Source organism: Megascapheus bottae, chromosome 5 (genome assembly GCF_031878675.1).
Source record: "Megascapheus bottae isolate mThoBot1 chromosome 5, mThoBot2.hap1, whole genome shotgun sequence".
NCBI lineage: Eukaryota > Metazoa > Chordata > Mammalia > Rodentia > Geomyidae > Megascapheus > Megascapheus bottae.
This window is the reverse complement of record NC_143513.1, coordinates 72,378,261-72,404,377: the sequence shown is the minus strand read 5'-3', so window position 1 is coordinate 72,404,377 and position 26,117 is coordinate 72,378,261. Positions and strand designations below refer to the sequence as shown.

Genomic DNA, 26,117 nt, shown 5'->3' with positions numbered 1-26,117 from the left:
GATCCTGGCCATTCTAAATGGAGTGAGGTGGAATCTTAGAGTTGTTTTGATTTGCATTTCTTGTTTGGCCAGAGATGTGGAGCATTTCTTCATGTGTCTGTAGGCCATTCTTACTTCTTCTCACTGTTTTTCCTTTGGGGAAGCATCAGATGGAATGGGCCACGCTAGGCCGCCCTGTGACTACCTGTGCCCTGCAGGGTCTTCTTCCCTGAGCCCTGAGGCGGTTCACGAGGGCCGGGGCGCAGGTGTCCTCCTGCCCCTTTGCAGGGGGAGGTAGACAGGCTTCCACTGCTGCCCCTGCAGGGCCGCGAGCACAGTTGGCTTGTGTGGGAGTCCCCAGCACCCGCTTCCCCTCCCGGTGTTCTAACTTGGGGTCTGGGACCCGGGCCCACTTTCCAGAGCCTGGCCCGGGCTTGGTCTGCGCTTCGGCGCAGCTGCCTGCAGGGGGCGCCGGGGCCCGCGGCCCAGGCCGGGAGCGCGCCGGGGCCGGAAGGGGCGGGACCGCCAGCCCTGCTCGGAAGCCCTGCTCGGAAGCCCTGCAGCGGACGGAAGCGCTCTGCTCTGAATCGTCCACCGCCCGGCTCGGGAGGCCAGCCAGGCCGGCACCCGAGGAGGCGGAGGTCCCACGGAGCCGCAGAGCTGCGGGTCGGGCCCGCGTGCGCGTGGTGGTGGCGGGGACCCCAGCTCCCCGGCCGCGGGCGGGCGGGGACAGCGCCCTCTGCCGCCCGTTCCCGCCCGGCGGGGCCTCTGTCTCTAGTGAGGGGCTCTGGGTGAGGTTGTCTTTTCTTTTGCCAGTCCTGGGCCTTGAACTCAGGGCCTGAGCACTGTCCTTGGGCTTTCTCGAGGCTAGAGCTCTACCACTTGAGCCTCAGCACCACTTCTGCCTTTTTTTCTTTCTATGTATGTGGTACTTAGGAATCGAACCCACCCAGTCTTCGTGCATGCTAGGCAAGCACTCTGCCAGTAGGCCAAACTCCCAGCCGGGTGAGATTTTCTAAATGGAAAATAAATCCTTTAATTCCCCAATGAAAGGGAGTTTAAATTATGGACATCTCATTTTTTATTTTAGTTTGAAAATGGCGCATTTACACCATGCCTTAAATAGTCTAGATTTGGCTTATGCTGAAATTTCAGTGGGTTTTTAAAAAATTCGTTCTTCCTACCAGGCTTGGAGATTTAATTGCTGAAACACTTAGACTAACTATGTTGAAATTCATTTTTAGTAGGTGATGCTGAGCCAATTAGAGCTTCAGGAAGTTTGGCTGCTGGAGATAAAAAACAACAACAAAAAACACCACCATTAGATGTGAAGTTCAGCAAAGATACCTGTGTCTTTGCTTTTGCAATTCACTATAAACTGGTAAGATTATCTCCCCAGAACTTTCAGGGCTTCTGTGTTATGTTTGAAGTGGGTTCTCTCCTCCCCCCCCCCCCCAGATCCTTTGAAGTCTGTTAATGTAGCTGGTATTAAGATATTACTTTTTTTTCGGGGAGAGGGGTCATGGAGCTTGAACTCTGGGCCTGGGTGCTGTTCCTGAGCTCTTCAGCTCAAAGCTACTCTCCTAACCCTGAGCCACAGCCCTACTTCCCCTTTTCTAGTGATTAATTGTAGATAAGAGTCTCAAGGTCTTTAGTGCTTGGGCTGGCTTTGAACCGTGATCCTCAGATCTCAGCCTTCTGAATAGCTAGGATTAAAGATATTACTTTAAAATGTATTCATTTTAAGAAATTTTCAGTTAGCCTTGGCAGGACAGTCAGTTTGTGGGAAAAGCCATGAATCATCTTTTTACTCATTTCTGGCAATTGTGTACAGCATGACTAGGGAGGGTATGCAGTGTTAGATCCTCTCCAGAGTTGTACACACTGACTTGCAGAAGGCACACTTTGGGGGGGATTCTGGTGCCTTAATGCAGGGTTTACAGTCACAGGACCTGGTTTGCTGTCTTGGGGTGTGTCATTGGCCTTGTGCCAGTTAACTAAGTGTGAGTTCTATGTTTGTAAAGTAGGCTTAGTGATCTGTACATCTGGGTCCACAGATGTGTGACCTGGCTGAGCAGGTCAGGACTGGCTTGCTCACTTTCTCTTAACCTGTAAATGGCCATTCTGGATGCTTAGTACATTATCAAGTTGTGTTGTGGAGGGAGATACCTTTCGTTGTTGTTGTTGTTATTCTGGTATTGGGTCTTGCACTCAGAGCCTGGGCCCTGTCTCTGTCTCTTTTTTCCTTATGACAGTTCTCTGCCACTTGAGCCACATGTCTGCTTCTGACTTGTGTGTGTGTGTGTGTGTGTGTGTGTGTAGGTGTGGTTAATTGGAAATGACAGTTTTATGGTCTTTCTTGACCAGGGTGGCTTTGGATTTGAACCTTCAGTCTCCTGAATAGTTAGGATTACAGATATGAGCCACCAGTACCTGGTAGAGAGGCACTTCTGACTCTTCGTTGACTATTTTTTCCTAGGCACACCTCTGAGTTTTGGAAGATGATTTCAGGTGGGAGTATCTGGGCTAATTTCTAAGTGGGAAGTGGAGGCCTTTCTCTGATGGGGACTAGGCTTTGGTAATAGCAGCGGAGGCAGAACCAACTAGAGGTAGTGAAAAATGAAGCCGCATTAGGGAGTGGGAGAACAGGGGGGAGGGATTGAAGTTAGGGGTGGTGGTAAGGGGCCTAGATTTTGTGGATCGGGAGCACCAATTGTTAGTTTCCTAGCGCCTCTGCAGGTTAAAATTTGACCAATCAGAAGTGTCTTCAGGTTGTGTGCTGGCTTAGCTTAAGTAGTAGATTACCTGCCTAGAAAACTAAAGCCAAAAGAAAAAAGATAAGTATCTTTAGATTAAAGGTGGGATGTGTAGCTTTGTCCAGTGCAACGTTTTGTGTGCCTGTGTGTGTGTGTGTGTGTGTGTGTGTGTGTGTGTGTGTGTGTGTATTAGCATGGCCTCAGGGGTTCTTGGAACTCTGTTGTCATGGAGCAAATGAGAAACCTGGAATGTGGAGGAAGAGATGGGGATGTAGATGGGTAGACCTGGGGTACGGAGGAGAAGAGGCTCCTGGGAATGCAGAGACTTATTTCTGGTTGGATGAGGCCCCTGTGTGGAACACTGGGGCAGGTCACAGAGCTTTGCCTTTCTGATCGGTCATCCTGCCTGCCACCATACTTCTGTACCATACCTCCAGCCTGATGACAGATGGCTGACTGAGGCTCCTGGGCCTGCTCACTCTCTGACTCACCTTGGGCTTGTTCCATGCTGACTAGTGGTTATGGCTGATCAGTAATTATGGCAGGTGTTGTAACTCATTGGAACTCACTGATTTTGTTCTTCTTTAGACATTAAAGATCTGCTCCCATTGGAAGAACTGGGTCTCTGATGTTTGGTGTGACAGGAGTCCTGCATCAGAGAAGCGAGACATTTAGTGTGGATCCTGATTCTTCTTTCTGAAATGACAGAGATGCAAGCCCTACAATCTGGGGACAAAAAGAGGATCCTTCCTTCCTGGATGACACCTCAGGTGGCTGAGAGGAAGGGGGTGCCAGTGAAGACGCCCAAAAGGAGGAGAACAGTATTGGTGGAAGCATGCAGGTGGGACAGCCTCTGGCCAGGGCACAGGTGGGGAAGATCAGAAGGGGAGGAGAGACCTTCAGTGTTGGCAGGACAGTGAGAGGGTGATGTTTCTCCCTGACAAGGTCTGAGGTCTTAGGAGGTAAGCTGGATTTACATGTCACAGGCAGGTGCCTAACTCTTGGTGATGTTTCTGTCATCTGGTGCTCACTGTCAGCTCATAGATGGTGGGTTCTGCACACAAACCAAGATCTCAGCCACCACAGTGGTTTATGCCTGTAATCCTAGCTACTCAGGAGGCTGAGATCTGAGGATTGTGATTAGAATCCAGCCCTGGCAGGAAAGTCTATGAGACTCTTACGTCCAATAAAACTATCAAAAAGCTGGAAATGGAACTGTGGCTGAAGTGGTAGAATATCAGCCTTGAGCAAAAAACTCAGCACTCAAGCCTTGAGTTCAGGCCCCAAGAATGGCAAATATACACATCTACATGTGCATACGCACGTATACATCCACACACACAAAATAAAATACAAACAAAATATTAATGTCTACATTTATTACAAAAAAATGTAACATCAAAAAGAGGACTCATCATCAGGTCTCCAGAGTGGTTGGTTGAATGTTGGTAATTGTGGGGACCAGTGGTCTTCAGACTGACAGCATCTAATGGGAGGAGTCCTTACTATCCACTTTTCTGGACAGCTGCCTGCCTGCTTGCTTGCTTGCTTGCTTCCTTCCTTCCTTCCTTCTTTCCTTCCTCCCCCCCCCCCCCCGCCTGTATTCCCCCGCCTTCCCTTTCTCTTTGTTTTTGGTGTCAGTACTGAACCTTGACCTCAGGGGGCCTGGGTGCTGTCCCTATGCCTTTTCACTTAGAGCTACTTCTCTTTACCATTGGAAGCACAGCTCCATTTTTGGTTTTCATGACTATTTGGAGATAAAAGTCTCATGAACTTTCCTGTCCAAGCTAGGTCCTCCAATCCCAGCTTCCTGAGTAGCTAGGATTACAGGCATGCCCTATCAATGCCTAGTCCATAGCTGGCCTCTTGAGATAGTTCCAGTCTTGGAGTAAGTGTGTTGATGTTTGGGTACATTTTTGTCTTGGCCTATGGCCTGCATCTGCTTGCATCAACCCAAGGTATAAATTTTAGGGATTGACGATTGATGCCTAATCCCAGGTCCCCAAGGGGGAGGTGGTAGAAGGTGGGGATTGTCACCCTTGTGCTCTCATTCCCTCCCCATCCCAAGACTTGAGTCCCTCTGTCCCCAGACGTGCAGTGAAGACCGTGTACTTCATGAATGAAGCGGAACTGGTGGATGTGGCGCTGGGCATCCTGGCTGAGGTAAAGTCAGCTGCGAGTCTCCTTACTCTTGTGACCACACACTCTCATGGATACAAACGCATGTAGGCCCTCAGTCATTCTCAGTAGGAGAAGTGCTGTGGGCTGCCCGGGCTCCTTCTTCTCTCCCTTCTCCCACCTTCCCCTTACTGGCCCTACTCTCCATCATGGACCCCTGAGTCTCTTGCTGCAGGGTAGATGCCCTAGGAGTGGGCCTCAGTGAGGCAGGCCTGGGCAGGTATGGGTGTACTGGAGAGCCCTGCTCACTGTTTGGGGGTGACTGGGTACTGGTGCATATGCAGACCAGACAGAGAGTATTTGCTTGTTTGCTTTTCTGAGAGGGTCCTGATTGGGTGTGATGACTTCTGAACTTTTGCACCTCTCCTTGGCATAATGTTCTGGGGAATTTCCTTCCTCAGCCAAGTAATAAAAATTACTGTGTCTTAAGAGTACTGTATTAGAGTACTTTCTAGTTGGCTAGGTAGTTTGAAACTGGGTTAGCTCATCAATCAGTCCTTGCAGTTACCTGCTAGCACTGGGGTGGAGAGAAGGTAGGTGCTTGCATTGGGTGGGTGCAGAGCCTGGCCTGGCACTGTCAGGATGAACAGCTTCTTCTGAATGTGTCCTGTTGGGGAAATGTGCTACGTGTGTGTGTGTGTGTGTGTGTGTGTGTGTGTGTGTGTGTGTGTGTGTTTGTGTGCTGAGCCTGTCATCTTGTCTGCCTCACAGGGCCACAAACAGGAAAAGCCCTGGGAACAGCAAGCTCTGGAGGGCTCTGATAAGCCATCCCATAACCCCTCCTGCACTCTGTCACCACACACAAGCTCCCCTGGGAGCAGTGGTGAGGAAGAAGACAGTGAGGAAGATTCGCCTGCCCCAGACCTCAGCCCTAGGCAGGGGCAGGGGGCACCCAGTGCTACCCGCAGCAGGGCCCCTGAAAAGAAAGAAGAGGAAGAAGATGCATTAAAATATGTTCGGGAGATATTTTTCAGCTAAGGGATGAACAGTTCACTCAGAAGGAGTCTCCGTTGGTGACCGTAGTCTCTTCCAGCTCAGAGCATCTGGAATGGCAATCATCTGTTTTCTTTGGATCTCAGGATCCAGAGAAAAATGAGGCCCTGGGATCCAACTTATTGGAACTAAAGAGACATCTTTGGCAATTTTTGAGGAAAAGTGTGGCTGGTAAGAACACTGGAGTTTCTGGAACTTGCTCAGTAGGAGTTCTCCCTAAGGAGGAAGCCTTGTTATACAGTTCCTACTAGAAATTTTCCAGAAGTAGATGCTCTCCCCTGCAGCCTGCCGGCAGGACAGGCATGACACGTCTCCTGCCTGCTGGGAGCAGAGATGCACACCATCTCCCTGCCTGCCGTCTTTGATGGCTACAGAATGAGTTAAGTCATTGCCAGACAGGGTTTTGTTTTTAATACACACGTCACAAATAAACAGACTTTTCCAATGCATAAGTTGTCATGCTTCTGCCCTCCCCAGCTTTGGGAGGAGGCATGGGGGGCGCATTTGTGAGGGGGACGGTGCACTCCTGTGAGCTGGCCCCTTTGTGGCTTTGGTGCCTTCTGCTTCTGCCCTCCTGGGTTACGACATGCCACTGACTGTTGACCTGTGGGGCCCAGGACCTATTCATGAGCTCCATCGAAGCTAGCACAGCTTCTCTTGGTGTCCTGTGTCTTCTTTGAATCTCCTGGAGGCCATGCCTGGGCCTTTGGGAGTGGAACCTCGCTGACTGACTCGTCACCATGGAGCAGGTCTGCTCCCCTGGCCTTGTAGGACACCTTGTAGGTGCCCCCATGATCGCTCATAATGGTCCCATTCGTTACCGTAAACTCATCACTGGGCTTCAGTTTGGCAGTTTGGCAAATCAGCCAGGAAATGGAGCCCCATGACATCAAACGTACCTCCTTTGCTAGAATAACAACTGCTCAGGTCAGTTCATTTAAGCAGGAATTCATGTGGGGATGAACTGTGTGGTCAGGGGTCCTAAGAAATCCCGGAGACAGAGAGTCTGTGCTAAGAAGTCACAGGTGCCTGGCCATTCATGCTGCCTCAGCCCTGTGTTGCTAAGGTCCCCTCTATGAGTGGATGGTCCTATCTGCTGGAGCTTGAGGTCAGGCTCAGTTAGGACCCAAAATGGCCAAGAAGATGAGTATGCCAGCCCTCAGTATATTCTGGCATCTTCTCTGAGCAGAGTTGGAACTGAAGCCTTGTGATCATGTGGGCTTTAGACAGAACTAGCTGTTCTCAAACTTGATCTTGTCCTGGCCTGTGGAGAGAACACAGCTGTGGCCATAAACAAGAGGAAGAGTGAGATCTGGGCCAGACCCAGAGCTAGAAATCCAGGCCCCAGGAGGGAGAGCCTGATCCACTTCCACACATAGCAGAGGAAGATACCCAGGCCACTGGCCAGCAGCATGGAGGACATTGCCAGGAAACCCACTGCCAGCTGCCACTCTCCCTCATTACCATTGCACTGGGCGAGGAGCAGAGTCAGGGGAACAAAGAGGACGAAGACAAAGGCCCCATATACGCCAAGCCTGGCCAGTGCCAGACCCACCCGAGAAAACCCCAGGGCCTCCAGCTCCGGGAAGCCGAGACACTGCAGTGAACCTGTGTCTTCATTCCACAGGCAGAAGTTGAAGAAGCCAATGGTCAGGTTGGGCATCTCCACCAGGTTGCCAGAGTTCCAGAGGAGGGCGTAGGACAGGAGGGAGATGACCACAGCTGCAAGGATCATGATGCCAGCGAAGGGCAGAGAGCCTCTGCCATCCCGCCATAGCCTGCCATAGCCCGAGGGCGGCCATCTCTCCTGCCCTTTGCAAAGAAACCTGGGAGAAAGTCACATTAGTGAGCCAATTGCTTATTTTCCTTTGTTGAGCCCAATCTCTGTAGCTTCCCTGCCTTTCCTAAGCTCGTGTTCTCCCCTCTGACATTCCACAAAAATCTGTGCGTGAACCATCTCCTCCCCATTCCTACGAGGAAAAATCTGGGAGGATAGAACACCTGAACTAATCTACCTGAAACACCCTGGGGTCAGCGGCTTTGCTGCAGCCTAAATACAAGAAACCTTTAGGTGCGTTTGTGAGGGAGTCTCTGAGGTTCTTCCTGAGGTCCAGTTTGAGTGAGGCCTGTTAGTGCTGGTCTCAAGATATTGGCTGAGTGCTGGCTTATAACAGGGCCACCATGACAGCCACTGGGGGGCTGTGAAAACTACCTAGGGGTGGATGGGCCTTTGTCAGAGAGGAGAGCAAGTACCAGCTGATGGATTCCATGGTATCCCCAGATTACCCAGCACAGCAGTCCCTGACCAAAAGGAACAGAGTAAACCACTGCAAAAGGGAGGGGGCCAGTCTGAAACAGGAAGCTGGCAGAAAGTTCTAGAAATTACTACCCAGAGCAGAGAAAGAAAAATGTGTGTGTGTGGGGGGGGGATTTTTTTTTAACATACTACTCATTTTTTATTGTAATGTACAGAGGGGTTACAGTTATATTTGTCAGGTAGTAGGTGCACTATTTTTCACACATTGATACCATTTCTTGTGTTTTTTGTCCCCATTTCCCTTCTCCCACCCCCTCCCAATCATCTTGTTTTTGGGGGGGTAGAAATCTTAAAAAGAATATAGTACCTGATGACTCTTAGAATACCAACAAATATTGTGTGCAGTTGAAATCATATGGGAAAAAAACACTTATGTGAAAAATAATTGGGTCTGATATATAATACTGAAGTTTTCTTTTTCTTTCTTTTTCTTTTTCTTTGCCAGTCCTAGGGCTTGAACTCAGGGCTTGGGCACTGTCCTTGAGCTTTCTCAAGGCTAGCAATCTACCACTTGAGCCACAGCACCACTCCCAGTTTTTTCTGTTATGTGGTACAGAGGAATCAAACCCAGGGCTTCGTGTAGGCTAGGCAAGAACTCTAGGCTATACTCCTGGCCCCTATTAAAGAATTTTTAAATGCATACTTTTGGGGGGGAAATTATTTGCCAAAATCCTGTCCTAAAAGGATTTTTATTTCTAAGTGTACTGGTGAATTTTCCCTGGTTAGTGTGTGGCAGGGGGGAGGAGAAGACATTTTTTAGATTCTTATGTGGTGCTATGCTGTAGACATCTTTTCTTAAAAGTAAAGTGCATGAAAGACAAACTTGTAAAACCTAGGGAATCTTTTCTGGGCTTAAGAAAAGCAATGATTCTAAAATTAAGCAAACTCTGAGAAGATTATTACAAATGAAGGGTCATCACAGCAAAATTGCACAGCACAAAATGATTTCATGGTCTTGAGCTATGACCTTTTGTTTAGAAACTGGTTCATGAAGCTGGGTATTGGTGGCTTACGCCTGTCAGCCTAGCTACTCACAAGGCTGAGATCTCAGTATCATGGTTCAAAGCCAGCTCATGCAGGACAGGCCTTGTGACTTTTAAGTCAACTACCAAAGAATCTGGAAGTGGAGTTGTGGCTCAAGTGGTAGAGTGCTAGCCTTGAGCAAAAAAGCTCAGGAATAGTACCCAGGCACATACGTGTACACACACACACACACACACACACACACACACACGAACTAGTTAGTACTCTTCCCTGGCTGAGGAAGGAGCAAGATAGGAAGGCTGGCTGCCATTACCCAAATACAGCTTGAGCCTAGATGATCAAGTATTTCTACTATGGAATAAGATCTTATCTAAGGAAGTGCCATAGAAGCCTTGGTAAACAACTAAAAAGGAGCAGACTGGGGCTGGGAATATAGCTTAGTGATTGATTACTTGGCTAACATGCATGAAGCCCGGGGTTCGACTCCTCAGTACCACATAAACAAAAAGCAAAAAGAGGGAGCAGACTATAAACACTAGTGCAGTGAGGCCCAGTCTTCCTGGAAGCTGAATAGCAGATGGCCTGTGGGGCAGGGCATCCAGAGTGAGGGACACATAAATACCACAGCACAGCTTGTGCTCCTCAGTTGCACAAGGCCACATCAGGGAGGAGAGATGGGCTTTGGTGGAAGGAAATCTCTCCATGTTTTAAAAACTCTTCTGCTATGTTAACTTCTGGAAATGCTGGTTGCACTTGGAGATCTAAGTCAAAGTCTTTAGGTTGATTGAAGGGAAAGGAAGGAAGGAAGGAAGGCCACCATCTCTGCATCTTGGACATGCTTGGAGCAACAGCGTTTACTACAGACTGCACACAGTGGTTTCAGTGCATACATTCGCCACCAGACAGGCTGTATAGCCCAGGGTATGAGAAAATTGCCAACAGTTTTTGAAGATCTATCTTTTACGTATTTAGCTATTATGTAAAGGCTGACAGCAGTGTTTCTAATGAGCTTCGATATTTTATGATGTAGGCTGGATTTCCGGGGCAGGGACCCTGGTCTGCCCAGGCGAATTACAGGAAGTGTGTGTCGCCCTGTCTGCATTGTCCACAAACCGACTCAGGGGCAGAGTGGGAGCTATACTGCCTGCTTTCCAGTGCTTCCTCCTATTTCTCTTCTTTCAGTCCTTTGTACTTAGGTTTAAGAAAAATAGATTAAACATTTTTTTTTTCCCTTGGAGACAGAACCTGGTTAAAAAATAAAGCTGAGTGCCTATGGCTAGCTAACTATTCAAGAGGCTAAGCACTAAGGATCACAGTTCAAAGCTAATTCTGGGCAGACCAACTGCGGAGATTCTTAACTAGCAAAGCAGTTGAAGTAGAGCTATGGCTCAAGTGCTTGAGCACCAGCTTTGAGTAAGAAAGCTAAGGGACCAATGCCCAGGCCCTTGAGTTCCAGCCTTAGCACTAGCACCAAAAAAAGAAAAATTAAAAAAATTCGTGTCTCTTTGGGAAGAGGTTGCATCAGCCACCTCTCTGCAGCCTTTGTTCTAAACTTCCTCATTTCCTCTTACTTCACAGTTTGAAGGTTTTTTTTTTTTTTTTTTCTTTAGAACAAGTTTATCTGGTTTTGTTGTTGTTTGAGACTGGATCTTACTGTGTAGCCAGCCTGGCCTTAAACTGGGGTTCAATCAACCTGTCTCTACTGGAATTTTGGAGGTTTTACAGGTAGAAATACAAGACTAAGGTAAAATAAAACTACAGTTGCACACTGGTTCTGGTGGCTCATTACCTGTAATCCTAGCTACTCAGGAGACTGAGATCTGAGGATTGCTGTTCAAAGCCAGACCAGACAGGAAAGACATGGAGATTCTCTAATTACTCAGAAAAAGCTGGAAGTGGTGCTGTGGCTCAAGAGGTAGTGTTAACCTTGAGTACAAAGAAGCTCAGGGACAGTACCCAGGCACAGAGTTCAAGCCCCAGGATCAGCACAACCCCTGCTCCTCCCCACAAAAAAAATCAAAGCAACAACAACTACAGCTAATAGAGCTGTGATCTCTGATCTCCTTCTTCTCTTTTCTCCTTGTAAGTACTCTTGAGTTTTTTCCCCTAGCTCCTGGGCCCACGATGTGTGACCTTGAATGTACCATTCCCAGTTGGGGCTCAGCTTTCTCTGTTGGTATGGCCAGCATGTGCTCAGGGTGGGGTTTTCCATCAGCCTATACCTGGCTACACCCCAACCCTCAGAGTTCTCTACTGCTTCCTGTACATCAGTCCAGACAATTGTCAACCTGCCTGTCAACTTCAGTCCAATTGTGGGTTCAGCCAGAAACTAGAATGAAATCTCTTCTGAGGACTAATCTTTTTGCTGCCTTCTTTATCCTCAATGATGATACGTAGAAGACACTTTGAAAAAATGAATGAATAAATGAAAATACCTTGTGCTAGTGGCTCATGTAGGTAATCCTAGCTACTCAGTCGGCTGAGATTTGAGGATCACAGTTGAAAGCCAGACAAAGTAGGAAAGTCCGTGAGACTGGATCTTTTATTTCCAATTAAAGAGCAAAAAGCCAGAAGGGGAGGTAAAGTTCAAATGATAGAGCACTATTCTTGGGCAAAAAAGGAAAATTGGGAATTTAAGGCCTGAAGTTCAAGGCCTAGTAGCACACACACACACACACACACACACACACACACACTACCATGTGGTATCCTGGGGTTATTTTACATGCATGTATTATGTCCACAGCTTAACAAGACAGTCGAGCTACATGAGTGAGGGGCCCTATTTGGATTGTTGTTCTTATAAAGTATGTAGTTCATGTTATAAATTATTGCACAGGGAATATGTTTGTGTTGCTATTGCAGCTGAAGGGAATGTTGATTATCTCATTCTTGTTTCTCCTTCCTCTCCATATTTTGTTTACCATATTATGTCTCCCAGACTAGATTGGAATGAGGTTCTTTACAATCCTCCTATCTCGGTCTCCTGAGTAGCTGGTACTGGAGCATGAGCCAATTTGCTGAAGAATGCTATCTCATGACGTTTTCCTTAGTATTGCATATTCTTGAGTCATTTTTTTCCTGTGCTGGGAATTGAATTTTGGTCCTTGTATTTGCTAGATAAGCACTCCAACATTTTTTTTTTTTTGCCAGTCCTGTCCTTGGACTTTCTTAAGGCTAGAGCTCTACCACTTGAGCCTCAGCACCAATTCTGGCTTTTTTCTATGTATGTGGTACCAAGGAGTCAAATCTGGGTCTTTATGCATGCTAGGCAAGCACTCTACCACTAGGCCAAACTCCCAGTCCTTAATATTTTTTTTTGTTCTTGTTTGTGTGTGTGTGTTTCTCAAAGACTTGAGCTAACTTTGCTAATAGCCTCAGGTGGTGATTCTCCTATCTCTGCCTTCCAAGAAATTGAGATTATTGGACATTCTTGAATCTTTTAATCTAGATAATGACCCATGATGAACAATTATTTTCTTTCAGAGTTAGTAAAATTTAACCTTTCCAGATGTTTGATGTCTATCTATATTTCTTCCTTTGTGAAGCATTATTGGCATTTTAAAAATCATTATTGGGCAGGGGCAACACCCTGTTTTGAGCCTTAGTAATTCACACACACACACACACACACACACACACACACACACACACAGAAACAGACATGTAGACACATGCAGACAGACACTCAGGCACACAAAACATTCTCAGTTTTAGTTTCTACTTGTCTCTCTGAGCCTTGGTAGGCAAAAGCTGTCTATGTTTTGCCATCATCATTTTTTTATAAGGAACTATACAAAAGCAGCAACAACAGTAACTAAAAAAATCTCGTTTCCTTTTCTTTAACTTCATAAAATATTATTTTCTATGATCATATGCACATAGCTATTGAGCCTTTTATCTTGTTTGTATTTGAGAGGGTAAGGGGGAACAGAGAAGGTGGAACAAAGAGTCAACAAATACAACAGCGGTACTCACTAGACATTCTGTGAAAAGCAATCTTGTGGGATGGGAATGGGAGGGAAAAATTGGGAGAGAGCGAAGGAAGGGGAGACATGGATTTGAAAGAATTGTACTCATTACCAGACTCGTGTAACAGTAACCCCCTGCATATTACCTCTATGATAACATTTTTAATTATATTTTTTATTGTCAGGGTAATGTATAAAGGGGTTACAGTTATAGTCACCAGGTAGGAAGTAGGTACATTACTTCGCACACATTGATACCCCTTCTCATGTTTTGTCCCCCTTTCCCTCCCCTCACCTCCTCCCCAAAATGATAACATTTTTAAAAAAGAAATTATAAGCCTTTTATTTCACTCAGGTCCTGGACTAAGATACACATGTAGACACTTGGAATCTGTGGATTTGACTCTAGTTACCAAGAGCTACTGTGTAAACCTGACATTAGCTGCTGGGATGGGGAAGGAGAGGCAGGGGTGGGCTGGGATTAGAGATTCCCATTTAGGGAGATAGAAGGAATATATTATCCAAAGATTTACTTCAGGCATCCAGGCAGGTTTTTGCTTGCATATTTGTTCAAGTATCTCTGAAATTATTATCCTAACAAAGAAGAGACACAGCATCGTCATTTCATTGTAAATCATGCTCTTGTTTAAAAACAGATCTTCTCTAGGAGTGCAGCTGAGAGCCCGTTAGAATCCTGGCACACAGTTGCATTAAGAATTCTCCTGGCTGTACTCCGGAGGCTGAGACAGGAGGATACCAAATTGTAGGTCAAGCTGGGCTGCAGAGTAAGTCTACTCAAAAATAGCAACAGCCAAGATATCCACCTCTCCTCCCTCTCCAGTCCTGACCATCCAGATATGGACAGGGAAAGGGGACAGACCAGGACATTTCTTCACAGTAGAGTCCTGGCTCTGATTGGAGCTATTTGCTGGCTATAACAAACACATGAGAAGGTGGAACAAATAGGAACACTGTTTCTAACTCTGTGTGTGTGTGTGTGTGTGAGTGTGTGTGTGTGTGTGTGTGTGTGTGTGTGTTGGTATTGGGGCTTGTTGCTGTCTTAGCTTTTTCACTCAAGGCTGGCACTCTACCACTTGAGCTCACAGCTCTACTTCTGGTTTTTATGCTGGTTATTTGGCGATAAGAGTCTCACAGACTTTCCTGCCTAGGCTGGCTTTGATCTGAGATCCTCAAATCTCAGCCTTTGGAATAGGCATGAGCCATTGACACTTGGCTCTGCTGGCTTTTCATTTTTATCCCAAATATTTGAGATTTCCATAAAACCCTTCTCTCCCTCTCACTCTCTTTCTCTTCTTCTCCTTTCCTTTTCTCTGTCTGATACAAAAACAACTACCCACCCCTTCCTCAGTCTGTTCACAGTTTTCCTGAATTCTCCCCTGCTTCTCCAGGTATCCTCATCCTTAGCACCCTCCCTAACACTGGTGTCTATAGCTCTGAAACTTGCCTCAGAATTTTCATGTTGTAATTATGTGGCTTAAGAGAAATAAAACAGGACCAAGTGCTGTAGTACACATCTATAATCCCAGCCATGAGAAGGTATAGGTAGGAGAAGGACTAAGGTCCAGTTTGTTCTGCCCTTAAAGCATAACAATATCACTACCTCGAAAAAAAAAGACTGAGATATGGCTCAAGGGGTAGAAAGAAGGCCCACCTAGCAAGTGTGAAGGTCTGAGTTCAAACCCCAGTACCACCAAAATAGACCCCTCTACCCTCACAAGTAGAGGTAAGTTACTAAGTCTTTTTTAGCACCTTATCCGTTCCAAATTCCTCTCCTAGAGCTTACATAAGCTCTAGGCCCTGAGTTCAAGTCCCATGACTGAAACACACACACACACACACACACACACACACACACACCCCTCTTCTAGAGGAAGACTTGGAGGCCTCACATCCTCAGTGGCCTCCACTGTCCTAATCTGTAGTTGTTAGGGAAGTTAGAGGAGACGTGGCTCGGTGGCTGAGCTCCAAAAAGCGGTGACTTCAGGATGTGTGCACTTTACGTCACCCTCATGTGCCCAGTCACGTGTCTGAGCAATCACGTGTGTCGGGGCAGTGGTGGTCACGTTGCATACCAGGCTAGGTAGTGTTGACTGTGGCTGAGAAAGGAAAGCAGAAACAGGAGCTGATGTCAAGATGAAGGGTGGAGGGGTAGCAGGAGCCAGACCAGGGAAGAGCTTGCACACCACCAAACCAGCCCAGTGAGAACCTAGCAGAGTGCACAGCAAGGCTGGATCTTCAGAGGAGGCTACCATTCCTGGCTCTATTTTTTTGGTTTTGGCTGAACATATTGAAAATTAGTGGTGTTCAAGGTTTGGGTGTGGTGGCCACAAAAATAAAAAGGGAAGAAGAAAGGGAAATGTGTCATAGTTCCTTTGGCAGAAATCTGAGGCCAGGGTCTGTTTTTTTCTTTTTTCTTTTCTTGGCAATACTAGGGTTTGAACTCAAATTATATATATTATTATTATTATATATATTGCCAGTTATGGGGCTTGGACTTTTCTCAAGGCTAGAGCTCTACCACTTGAGCCACAGCACCACTTCCAGCTTTTTTCTATGTGCTATGTGGTACCGAGGAATCGAATCTGGGTCTTCGTGCATGTTAGGCAAGCACTCTACCAGTCATAGCTGTGCCAGTCATAGCTTCTGAGTTTTTAGAGTCGGGCTGTTGTCCAGTTTCTTGACCTAATGTCCTTGCATCTCTAGTTCTGTGTGGGTGACTGTTGTATCACCAGGCTGTTAGGAGATAATACCACATCTGTGATTTATAAATAACAACAGCCTTCCCAGAAGAAATAGGAGTACACCATGAAATTATAAAATAAAGTTAGAGATCCATGTCCAGTTGTTTATAGGACTGGGAAACCACTGGAATGTCTGCTTAAATGGTTCCATTAACAGTACTTGATATTTGTTTGAGTGTTTTGCTATGGATGAGCTTTCCTTAGCTGCTAACTCAACGAGCATTAAAGGTTACAAAAAGTTAGTGTGAGGAAAATATCCTTTAAAAGGTAGATAATGACCAAGGTACTGCTGGCTCACACCTGTAATCCTAGCTTCTAAGGAGTCAGAGAGTTGATGATTGCGGCTTGAAGCCAGTCCAGTAGGAAAGTCCTACCTTCCAGTAGGAACGACCATAGGACTCTTATCTCCAATTAATCATCATAAATAAGTAGGTGGGCAGATAGACAGATGGCAGAAATGGAGCTGTGGCTCAAGTGGTAGAACACCCAACTTTGAATGAAAGGCAAGGGCAGAGCCCATGTCCTGAGTTCAAACCCCTCCATCAACGGACACACCCACAACATAGTCCTTTTCAGTTTAGGGGGAGCTGAGATTTCCAGGACACAAAGCAATTTGAGGGTCACATGGAGACATTTCCTGCAGTTCTCAGGAAATTCTCTATCCCTGGCCACTGCCAGTGTGAAGATTTCTAGAGTCCTGGAGGGGATGCATGAAGCAAATCATTGAGCTTATGATGTACTTGGCAAGACATACCAAATAGATTTTTCCCCCTTTTCTTTTGGTCCTGGAGCTTGAACTCAGGGCCCGGGTGCTGTCCCTTAACTTGTTTTTTGCTCTAGGATAGTAAGTGCTTCACCACTTGAGTCACATAATTAGAAATAGTCGTCTTAGGGACTTTCCTTGCAAAGGCTGGTTTTGAATGAGGATCCTCAGCTCCCCAGGCTCCTGAATTGCTAGTGTTATAAGTGGGAGCCATTAGTGCCTGGCTCCAGAAACTATTTTAAGTTTTCATCTCCCTCTGCATGCCAAGACAAATTCCATACAGATTAAAAAACAGATAGAAAAAGTCTAGAAAAATAAATACTTGATTTATGGAAAGAGAAATCACACACTGCACTGAAGAGCAAATCAAAGCTACACAGAAAAACTTGTGATTTAACTATCTAAAAATAAGATTTCAGACACCAAAACACATTCCCCAATTTAAATCTATAAGCATGGAAAATATCTATGACAAAGTGAAATGATGACTACTTAGCTATTGTAGAAAACACTCCTGTAAGCTGTTGAAAAGAATTTTAAATCCCTTAAAAATGAACAAGGGTGGGGCCAGTTTGGCCTAGTGGTAGAGTGCTTGCCTAGCATGCATGAAGACCCGGGTTCAATTCCTGGGCACCACATACATTGAAAATAACTGGAAGTGGTACTGTGGCTCAAGGGTAGAGCTCTAACCTTGAGAGAAAAAAAAGTCCAACGACAGTGCTCAGGCCCTGAGTTCAAGCCCCCACAACTGGCAAAAAAAAAAAATGAACAAGGGAATAGGAAGAAATAGATTCCAAGCAAGAAAAGTAGCCATGTTGTTTGTTAACTAACATGAAGACAATCTAATATGTCTTCCCCAATGTTAGCAAAGATAACAAGTAATGATATCAAGTAATACAGCTTGCATGTTAATCAAAACTGTAGATTGGCACCAAAAACAAATCCCTTGATATGGTAGAGGCAAAATGTGGTGCAAATTTGCAGGAAAGTGATCTGGCAACAGGCATTAACCTCCCAATCCTCCATAATCATATAAGTCTTGTAATCCTACTTTTAACATTGCATGGAAGATACTTCCTTAGCATTAAATGCTCCAAAAATTTCTATAAAGAATATTCACAATTACTATTTCATTTAACAAGTCAGAAACAACTCGGATCACTGGCATGTCTGAAGTTAATTGTGACTGATGGAAGGTAGAAGGAATTATTTTTAAAATGTTGATGTTAGCTCCTTAGCTGCGGTATTTCTAGGAGGTAGCATTAAAAATAATTGTTCTTTCCCTCAGAAAGATTCCCAGGATCCTGTACTATTTTTATGGGAAAAAAATCAACAACCATAATCGTAGTACTTAGAAAAAGCAGGGACCAAGATGGAGAAAAAGTTGAAAGGGGAAAGAATGTCACATGAACTAAATCTCCGATTAGGGGGAGGGATGGGGTATGGGAAGATAATATTAGAAAAAAGGAAATAGCATTTCCCCTTCATTTGATGATCTGAATACAAGTAAAAGAGCAGAATGGAATTTCTTAGTAAAACAGCTCATGTTTTAAAAAGAAGGATGGGAGAGAGTGAGGGAAAGGATAACAATGTCCAAAGAGAAATGTACTCATTACCTGACTTATGTAACTAACTACATCACCTTTATAAAGACAATAAAATGAAAGGAGGAGGAGGAGGAGGAGGAGGAGGAGGAGGAGGAGAAGAAGAAGAAGAAGAAGAAGAAGAAGAAGAAGAAGAAGAAGAAGAAGAAGAAGAAGAAGAAGAGGAAGAAGAAGAGGAAGAAGAAGAAGAAGAAGAAGAAGAAGAAGAAGAAGAAGAAGAAGAAGAAGAAGAAGAAGAAGAGGAAGAAGAGGAAGAAGAGGAAGAAGAAAAGTAGTAGTCCTGGTTTCCTATGGCTGCCTGGTTCTCCAAACTACAAAACATTTTATTTATACAGATTGTGCAAAACCCGGCTGACCAGAGTTTGTCCTGTATATTTTGAATCAGTTTCCCAGCCTTACCTTCAGCCAGCTGTGTGTGAGGCTAGAAATCCACACAGGATGATGATGGGCAGGGGGGTGAGAAGGAGAGCCGAGAGAAAACCAGGGGGCAGATCACACACAGGAGGGAAAAGTGGACCACAGGCTCCCAGCTACCACCCCACTGCACACCCGGCTATGTGGTGCTAGAAGGTAGACTACTGGAGAAGAAAAACCAATTGTCACAGAGATAGTGGGCACCTGGACCAGCCATGGGCCCTTGGAGTGGTACTTACATAAGAGAAGGCGCAGAGCCCACAGGCACGCTCATGAAGGGTGGTGGGAGAGGTCGCCTTCCCTTGGTGGGTCCTTCCTTCTGGCTGGCTCTCTATCAACAGGCTCTGGCACTGAGGGCAGGGGAGGGACGGGTGGCTGGGGGATGAGTCCCCTCAGATCTGACGGCTCTGTGTCCATCCACACTTGTGTCTAAGTAAACAACTCTGAACTTTGGTACGGTTTGTGCTGACTGATGTCACTTCTCAGCTGATTTCACTTTCGGTTCTTCTCTCCCTCTGTGGCCCATGACTTTTCAGAAACCTCCCCAGCCGACACACCCCACTGAAACCAGCACGTGCTGCCCTGCACAGACAACAGACAACAGCCCCACAGAAGTCAGCAGGTGGTACCTTGCACAGACCCAGGTAAGAGGTCACAAAGTGACTACAGGAGGAAAGTAGATGACCAGTTCTCAGAACGCTCTGTGATTGAAACTGCAAAATCAACACAACCTAGAAATTAAAACAAAAAATCTTCCTAGACATTTGCCCTCAGGACCCTTGCCTGCCCCACAGCTGGTTCCCAAGTCACCTCTGCTCTTTTGGGAGAGCAATGCCAGCTGTTTCTGTTTTCTTGGACCAATTCGATGACTCAAGAAACAAAATGCTGTGCCAGTACATTGGCCTGCCTACTGGGCGATGAGACCCAGATTAGAGTTTCTGGAGCATCTATTTCATTGCAAATGAAAGCAAAATGCAGATTTTGTTGATTTGCTTTTTTTAAAATCATACAGTCTCTCAGCCAGAGTTTAAAATTTACTTTCTTATCACCACTGGAATTTAGGTTTTTTGGAGCTGGTCCTAAGACTTGAACTCAGGGCCTGAGTGCAGTCCCCAGAGCTTCTTTTATTCAGGGCCTACCACTTGAGCCACAGCTCCACTTCTGGCTTTTGAGTGTGTGTGTGTGTGTGTGTGTGTGTGTGTGTGTGTGTGTGTGTGTGTATGTGTGTGTCTTCCTGGTGGTGTTAAGGAGCTTTCTTGTCTGGCGAGCTGGTTGCCTAATGTTTAACTTGTTGCTTTTATTAAGCTCCTCTTAATTGCTTAATCCCAAAGTCTCCATTTTTTGGTAGCACCTCTGGCCTTGGAGCTCCCCTCACAGTATTCCTCTCCAGTCTGTTTTTTAGAGAGAACTCGAGCACTTTGTTCTTATGGCAGGCCTCCCCCCAGGACCACTTTCTGAGTCGCTGCTCTGGATCTGAGGTTGACCACAGCGCTTCCTTGTTTTTTGGGGAAGGTGGCAGTACTGTGGCTTGAACTCAGAGCTTTTTTTGGTTAAGGTGAGCATTCCGCCACTTGAGCCACAACTCTACTGCTGGCTTTTTTTTTTTTTTTTAAATTAATTGGTATAAGAGTCTCAAGGACTTTCCTGCTGGAGTTCACTTGAAAACGTGATCCCCAGATCTCAGCCTCCAGACCTTCAGAGTAGCTGGGATTACAGAATCCTCATCATCACCCCCTCCCCCCACCCCCACCAGCTACACACACACACTCCCTGCTTGTATGCTGGGCTAAGCTACATTAAGCTAAATTAAGCCTCTGGCCTGTCAGCTAGAACGATCTTCAACCCTATAAAGGAGCTGGGGCAAAGGTGACCATGACTGTGCTCCAGTATTCTAGCCTGTGGAACCTTTGGGTGGGTGGAAAAAGAAGTCTGACTTCTTGATCAGTTGTTTAGAATTTAGCCTCTTGCAATACTGGAGGTAGGAGGGTGAGAAACATGGTCCTGTCTTTCTCAGGGAAACCGTGTCCTGGGGGTGAGGAGGAGAGGGAAATACCATCCTCAGACTCTTGGCCACGCCCCTCAGAGAGGAGTCTCACCCCTGTTGAACTTCAGGGGAGTGAGTGAGTCACAGCTAAGTGCCACCAGCCCTCTCTGTGTTTACCGGGATGTAGAAGAATTTTCTTGTGTGAACTTGACCTCATTTGATAAGGACACTCTTTTCAGAGTTTAAAGAATTTTCTAACAGTTATACTTTTACTGTTTTCGTGATTTCACTGTGAAATAGACAAGGAAACCCTAGGACTGCCATTCTATGCCATGCTAGAATTTATTTTTCTATATTTTATATTTTGAGAATTTTTTTGGCAGTCCTGGGGCTTGAATTCCGGGCCTGAGCACTGTCCCTGAGCTTCTTTTTCTCAAAGCTAGCACTCTACCTCTTGAGCCACAGAAGCATTCCCAGCCTTTTCCGTTTATGTAGTACTGAGGAATCGAACCCAGGGGCTTCACATGTACTAGGCAAGCACTCTACCACTAAGCCACATTCCCAGCCCTCCACTGATTTCTTTCTACAGAATTTTATGGTTTCTCTCATGCAGATTTTGTTAGGTTAATCCCCAGCTATTTGATTTCTAGGTGCTAATGTTATGTTACTGCCTGGTGTACTTCTTCCTTAGCTCAGTACTCACTGCCTTCTGAAATACACAGGTGCTTTACTTGCTCCAAAGTATCCACATGAGAGAAGCATGGATCAGATGTGGCAAATAAAGTCCTGATGATTACCTGGGTTTTGTGTGTGTCTCACCATCTTGCCCACCCAGAAGCATTGTTTAAATGGAGTTATTAGAATGAAAATAGCTGTGTATATTCATCCAGCTAGCAAAGCTTAATTTTGATGAATGAAATTACTTTTTAAACAATAATCTGCTTTTCAGTGTCATTGTGTGCCACTTTGGTCTCTGAAATTGGCATCTTTTAATAAATACATATATATTTTCAGATCAAGGTAGTACATAATCAAGTATTACATTGTATTCCTCCAACTAATAAAGAATATATTATTGCACATATAATAAATACAACAAATATTATATAGTCTAGTATAAGTATTATAATTATTACTATTTACAAACATATTACATATGACATTATCAAATATATAGTCTATATATTATTATGTACTTTATAATATAATTCTATAATACAGTATATTAATGCAACAGTGTATAAGTGTAATATATAAAATTATAATATATAATTATTAATAATTATAATATATAAGTATTATATAGTATACATACTATATATAGTATACATACAGTATAAGTGCCACTATATATAACATGTACAATTTTATTATTATTATTTAATATATCATTCATATATTATTAAATATATTATTAATATTGTTGTTATTTTATATATAACATATTGTGTACATCTGTATTAGTTGATATACACCACTTTATTCTGTAAATAGTTTAGTTGGATATGTTTCCTGTGAATGAATACATAACAACTATATGATAATTGGCTATGTGGAGAAATGTCTTTTTCTACCCTCCTTGTTCTGACCCCAGCACACCAACTGAATTACTGACACTTATTGATTGAGTCACAGAAGAGTCTATCAGTGACAAAAAAATCCCCACAAATAGACATCATTTTTCTATTCAGTTCCTAGTTTTTTTCCATGTGACTTGCGTAAGTAATTTTGGAAGAAATCAAAAAATATTTAGGGTTTTTTTTTCCATGTTGACAAAAATTAAATAGAAAAGAATTAAATATAAAATCCAATGTAAAATAAAAATTAAATATAAAGAAGATGGGCTAATTTGAAGTTTAGTATCTGCATCTGCACCTGAAGAGGGAGGGCTAGGAAAGGGAATTACTGGTGTTTTCTCTTTACTAGATCAGCCTGGTTGTCATTCATTGCCTGCCGAGTAGCATACAACTGGTTACTTGTTCTTGTAAAACTTCAGGCGAAGGTTGAGCTCTCCGATGCTCTGCTGCCGCTTCTCCCTCTTCTGTTTGGGCGCATGGGGAGTTACCTTCTGAGAGCTGTGCTGTTTTGACTCCTCGGTTCCAAGACTGTTGCTATTGATTGTCTCTGAATCCGTTTCTGGAGTTGCCGGGGTAGTCTCCGATTTGCTTTTGAAAGATTCCACATCCTTGGTTTTTGTGGCCCAGCAACTTGGGTGCTTTTTGTTCTTTTTGGGGTCTTTGAGAGGTGACAAACTTTCCAGGGACCGGTGGGACACAGACTGGAACCATTCGGAGGCATTGGTTGCAATTGTTCTTTGTGTTACAAAAGGGGGATTTCTGAGTTCTCTCCAAGATTTTTGAGGGCTTTGTAGATTCGGGCAAGCAGCAGGATTTATTCTAGAAAAGAAAAGAATATGTGAGTTTTTGCTCAACATAGACCTCACTAGGTAGAATAGGTCACATTTTTCTCTTTGGTGAATTTGTCACCCTTTAAAAAAACTTTTCACTGTCTTTATGAGGCCAACCTAAGTCTTCATGTTGACTTTTTTTTTCTAGCACTGTTGGAATCTGTGTTTCTAAATGCCTAGAAGGTCTGTTCATTTGGCTACCAGGCCAGACCCCAGTCTTCCTGACATAACCAACACTTGCCTATCCAGCTCGACAATTTCATCTGTTTATTCTGTTAGACTACATTCATTATGCATGCTCTAAGACTTATTTTTTAATCAGTAAAAAGATCAGTAAAGTTCTAAGGGTTGAAAGTTTACTCAGAAGAGGGAGAGATTTTGGACAAGCATGATGTCTTCTGCATATAATCCCAAGCCACTTAAGTGGTAGAGATTTGGAGGCTCTCTGTTCCAAGCTGGCTCTGGCAATAAACAAACAAACCAACGTCCACGTCAACAAAACACAGTAGTACACAGTGGAGCCCAGCTATGGAGCAGGGGTTGGTAGAAGACCACTGCCTGAGGACATTCTGAACAAAACTGTGGGGAGACCATTTGAAAAGTTACAAACGCAAAAAGGAATGGGACATTATTCAAGTAGCAGAGTATCTGCATTAGTAAGCATTATATCCTGACTTTAAACCCCAGGACCACCACACACCAAAGAATATGGGTATGAGAGATTTTAAAAGTTATTCATAAACATTCTGAAGAAATTATAGAGGCAGGTTTAATGTATCCTTATTTTCTATGTTCTGGATCTCATTATGTGTCCAGAGTAGCCTTGAACTTAAGAGCCTTGTGCCTCAGTTTCCCAAGGTATGGGGGCCTGTACCTCCATACCTGACCCTTACATATTTAGTTTCTAAAAGAAGCTTCCAGGATGGTTATACAATTTTGTGTACCAGTAGTATATGAGATACCCATTTTCTCTGCTTCCTCAATGGCATTTGGCAATGTTAATTTTATTTTGGCAATGACATAGCTCATTTTGTGTGTGAAAATCTTGTATATTCATTTTAGTGAAATGTCTATTCATGGTTTTGCTTGTTTTCCAAATGAAATGCTTGATTTCGGAGTTTTTTAAAAATCCAGATACTAGTTTTTGTTTGTGTGGTTTTTTGGTATTTTTGCCCATCTTATAGCTTGTGGTTTTCTATCCTTAACCAGAGCCTCATAAAGCAATGCTTTTTTTTTATTTTGGTAAAATTCAGCCTGTTAATTCTTTTAGGAATTATACTTTTTTTTCTTATTATTTTGCCAATCCTGGGGCTTGAACTCAGGGCCTGACCACTGTCCTTGGGCTTTCTCAAGGCTAGAGCTCTATTACTTTAGCCACAGCACCACTTCTGGCTTTTTCTATGTATGCGGTATCAAGGAATCAAACCCAGGTCTTCGTGCATGCTAGGTAAGTACTGTACCACTAGGTCAAACTCCTGGCCCTGAATTATATATTTAAGAATAAGAAATCTGTTTTTAAAGATTTTTTTCCTCAACATTTTTCAGAGGTTCTACCTTTACATCTATGATCCATTTTGGACTAATCTTTGTATAAGGTATGAGTTTAAAGATTCCAATATTTTTTGGACCGGTAAATGTCCGGTTGTTCCATAGGCTTTTGCTGGAAAGCCATCTTTATACCATTGAATTGCTTTTGCATTTTTGTTAGAATCAGCTGAATATATTTGATTGGGCCTCTTTATGCCTGTTCTTAGGTCTGTGCATCCTCCAAGACTACATTGTGTTACTGTATTGGTATGAAAGTCATAAAGTCAGATAGGCTGGTTGCTACCACTTACTCTTTCTCAGAATTAGCACTTCTTGTTTAGTGTCTTGGCATATATACTTTGAAACAACCTTATTTATATCTATAAATAGCCTGGTTTTGGATGTGGCTGACTCAGTGAGTTTGATTCCTAGCAGCACAAATGAACAAGTGAGTGAGTGAATCAATGAATAAACAAATAAATCAACAATGATGAAATTGTATTGACTTACTGATGTTGGATCTTGAAGTTGGTTTGGGGATTGAATAAATTTTTTATCTGAGTTTTTTCCTTGTGTTTAGAGCTTTCCATGATAGGAAGCAAACACTCCAATATTTCTTGAGTTTGAGCTATTCTTTTATCCCTGTAGATTCTTTTTTCATCATCTGTCCAATTCATGTCAGTCTTTTTGCTTTGAAAAGCTGTGCATTCTTTTACTTTGCTTTTTGAGTTGTGCTGCATAACTGGGGAACAACCACACACACATACACACACACAAATAGAGACATTTGAACTACCGTTATTCAACCGTTACATACTTAGACAAATTATCTACCATGGATTTTAATCTAGAAGTCCTTTTCCATTGAACTTTAATATCAGGGAGCAGAAAAACAACTAAATCTTTAGTATTTGGATAATAGTAACGTTTATATTAAAATAAAGCCGGGGGAGGGGATAGAATTCTTGAAGGATATTGATTTCCATTTTTCAAGTGGCAGTAAAGGAGATGGGCACTGGTGGCTCACATCTGTAATCTTAGCTACTCAGGAGGCTCAGGTCTGAGGATAACAGTTTGAGGCCAGCCCGGAACAAAAATCTATGGGGCTCGTATCGCCAATAAATTACTCAGAAAAAGCCAGAAGTGGATCTGTGGCTTAAGTGGTAGCATACTAGCTACCACAAAGAGTCTTAGAGCCAGAGCCCAGGCCCTGAGTTCAAGCCCCAGAACTGGCCAAAAAGAAAAAAAAGAGAAAAAGTCCCCCTGCGAAGCTGATCATGCATTTGAGTTATGTTACAAAGTATGTCAAGCAGATGTCAGGGGAAAGAACCTTCTAGATAATAAGCAGTAAGTGGGAAGGCCCCTAACCAAGGCAGCATCATGGCAGTGTGCTGGGAGCACCAAGATGCCAGCAGTGGCTGCAGCAGAATAAATGAAGGAGAAGATATACATCTGAGAGATCACTTGAATTCAGCTCC

At 44.2% G+C, this 26,117-nt stretch overlaps 3 protein-coding genes across 17 annotated transcripts in view; 1 reads left to right on the top strand and 2 right to left on the bottom strand.

Annotated features, from left to right (window-relative positions):
- Positions 1 to 647: 647 nt before the first annotated feature.
- Cyren (cell cycle regulator of NHEJ) lies at positions 648 to 6,263 on the top strand. 3 transcript variants are annotated; one of them, XM_090333353.1, is made up of 5 exons: positions 648 to 775; positions 1,224 to 1,360; positions 3,324 to 3,576; positions 4,826 to 4,898; positions 5,625 to 6,263. In XM_090333353.1, the coding sequence occupies exons 3-5, from the start codon at positions 3,437 to 3,439 to the stop codon at positions 5,889 to 5,891; spliced, it is 480 nt and encodes a 159-aa protein (XP_090189479.1). In that variant the 5' UTR covers positions 648 to 775; positions 1,224 to 1,360; positions 3,324 to 3,436; the 3' UTR covers positions 5,892 to 6,263. The 3 variants fall into 3 exon arrangements, with proteins under 3 accessions (XP_090189479.1, XP_090189478.1, XP_090189480.1); XM_090333352.1 differs by lacking the exon at positions 648 to 775 and adding an exon at positions 782 to 984; XM_090333354.1 differs by lacking the exons at positions 648 to 775; positions 1,224 to 1,360 and having other exon boundaries at positions 3,489 to 3,576; positions 4,804 to 4,898.
- Positions 6,264 to 6,291: 28 nt separating this feature from the next.
- Tmem140 (transmembrane protein 140) lies at positions 6,292 to 19,296 on the bottom strand. Its single transcript, XM_090333351.1, has 2 exons — positions 18,961 to 19,296; positions 6,292 to 7,732 (listed from the first exon to the last, which is right to left on the bottom strand). The coding sequence occupies exons 1-2, from the start codon at positions 18,993 to 18,995 to the stop codon at positions 7,129 to 7,131; spliced, it is 639 nt and encodes a 212-aa protein (XP_090189477.1). The 5' UTR covers positions 18,996 to 19,296; the 3' UTR covers positions 6,292 to 7,128.
- A 2,887-nt stretch (positions 19,297 to 22,183) lies between these two features.
- Positions 22,184 to 26,117, bottom strand: part of Agbl3 (AGBL carboxypeptidase 3) — a 53,700-nt gene continuing 49,766 nt past the window's right edge. For 6 of the 13 annotated variants that reach the window (XM_090333337.1, XM_090333339.1, XM_090333341.1 and 3 more), the window contains 2 exons: positions 25,150 to 25,381; positions 22,184 to 23,101 (listed from right to left, as the gene is read on the bottom strand). In XM_090333337.1, coding sequence (XP_090189463.1) covers positions 22,678 to 23,101; positions 25,150 to 25,381 — 656 coding nt within the window. In that variant the 3' untranslated portion in view covers positions 22,184 to 22,677. Of the gene's footprint in view, positions 23,102 to 25,145; positions 25,382 to 26,117 lie in introns of those variants that run through there. The other 7 variants (XM_090333343.1, XM_090333344.1, XM_090333346.1 and 4 more) reach the window with 5 other exon arrangements.

Excerpts from the sequence above, each read along its gene's own strand:
- Cyren (XM_090333353.1), top strand. The coding sequence starts at position 3,437 with ATGACAGAGATGCAAGCCCTACAATCTGGGGACAAAAAGAGGATCCTT. Across the intron at positions 3,577-4,825 it reads GTATTGGTGGAAGCATGCAG|ACGTGCAGTGAAGACCGTGT; the intron begins GTGGGACAGCCT and ends CTCTGTCCCCAG. Across the intron at positions 4,899-5,624 it reads CGCTGGGCATCCTGGCTGAG|GGCCACAAACAGGAAAAGCC; the intron begins GTAAAGTCAGCT and ends TCTGCCTCACAG.
- Tmem140 (XM_090333351.1), bottom strand. The coding sequence starts at position 18,995 with ATGAGCGTGCCTGTGGGCTCTGCGCCTTCTCTTAT. Across the intron at positions 7,733-18,960 it reads GGCTCTGCGCCTTCTCTTAT|GTTTCTTTGCAAAGGGCAGG; the intron begins GTAAGTACCACT and ends ACTTTCTCCCAG.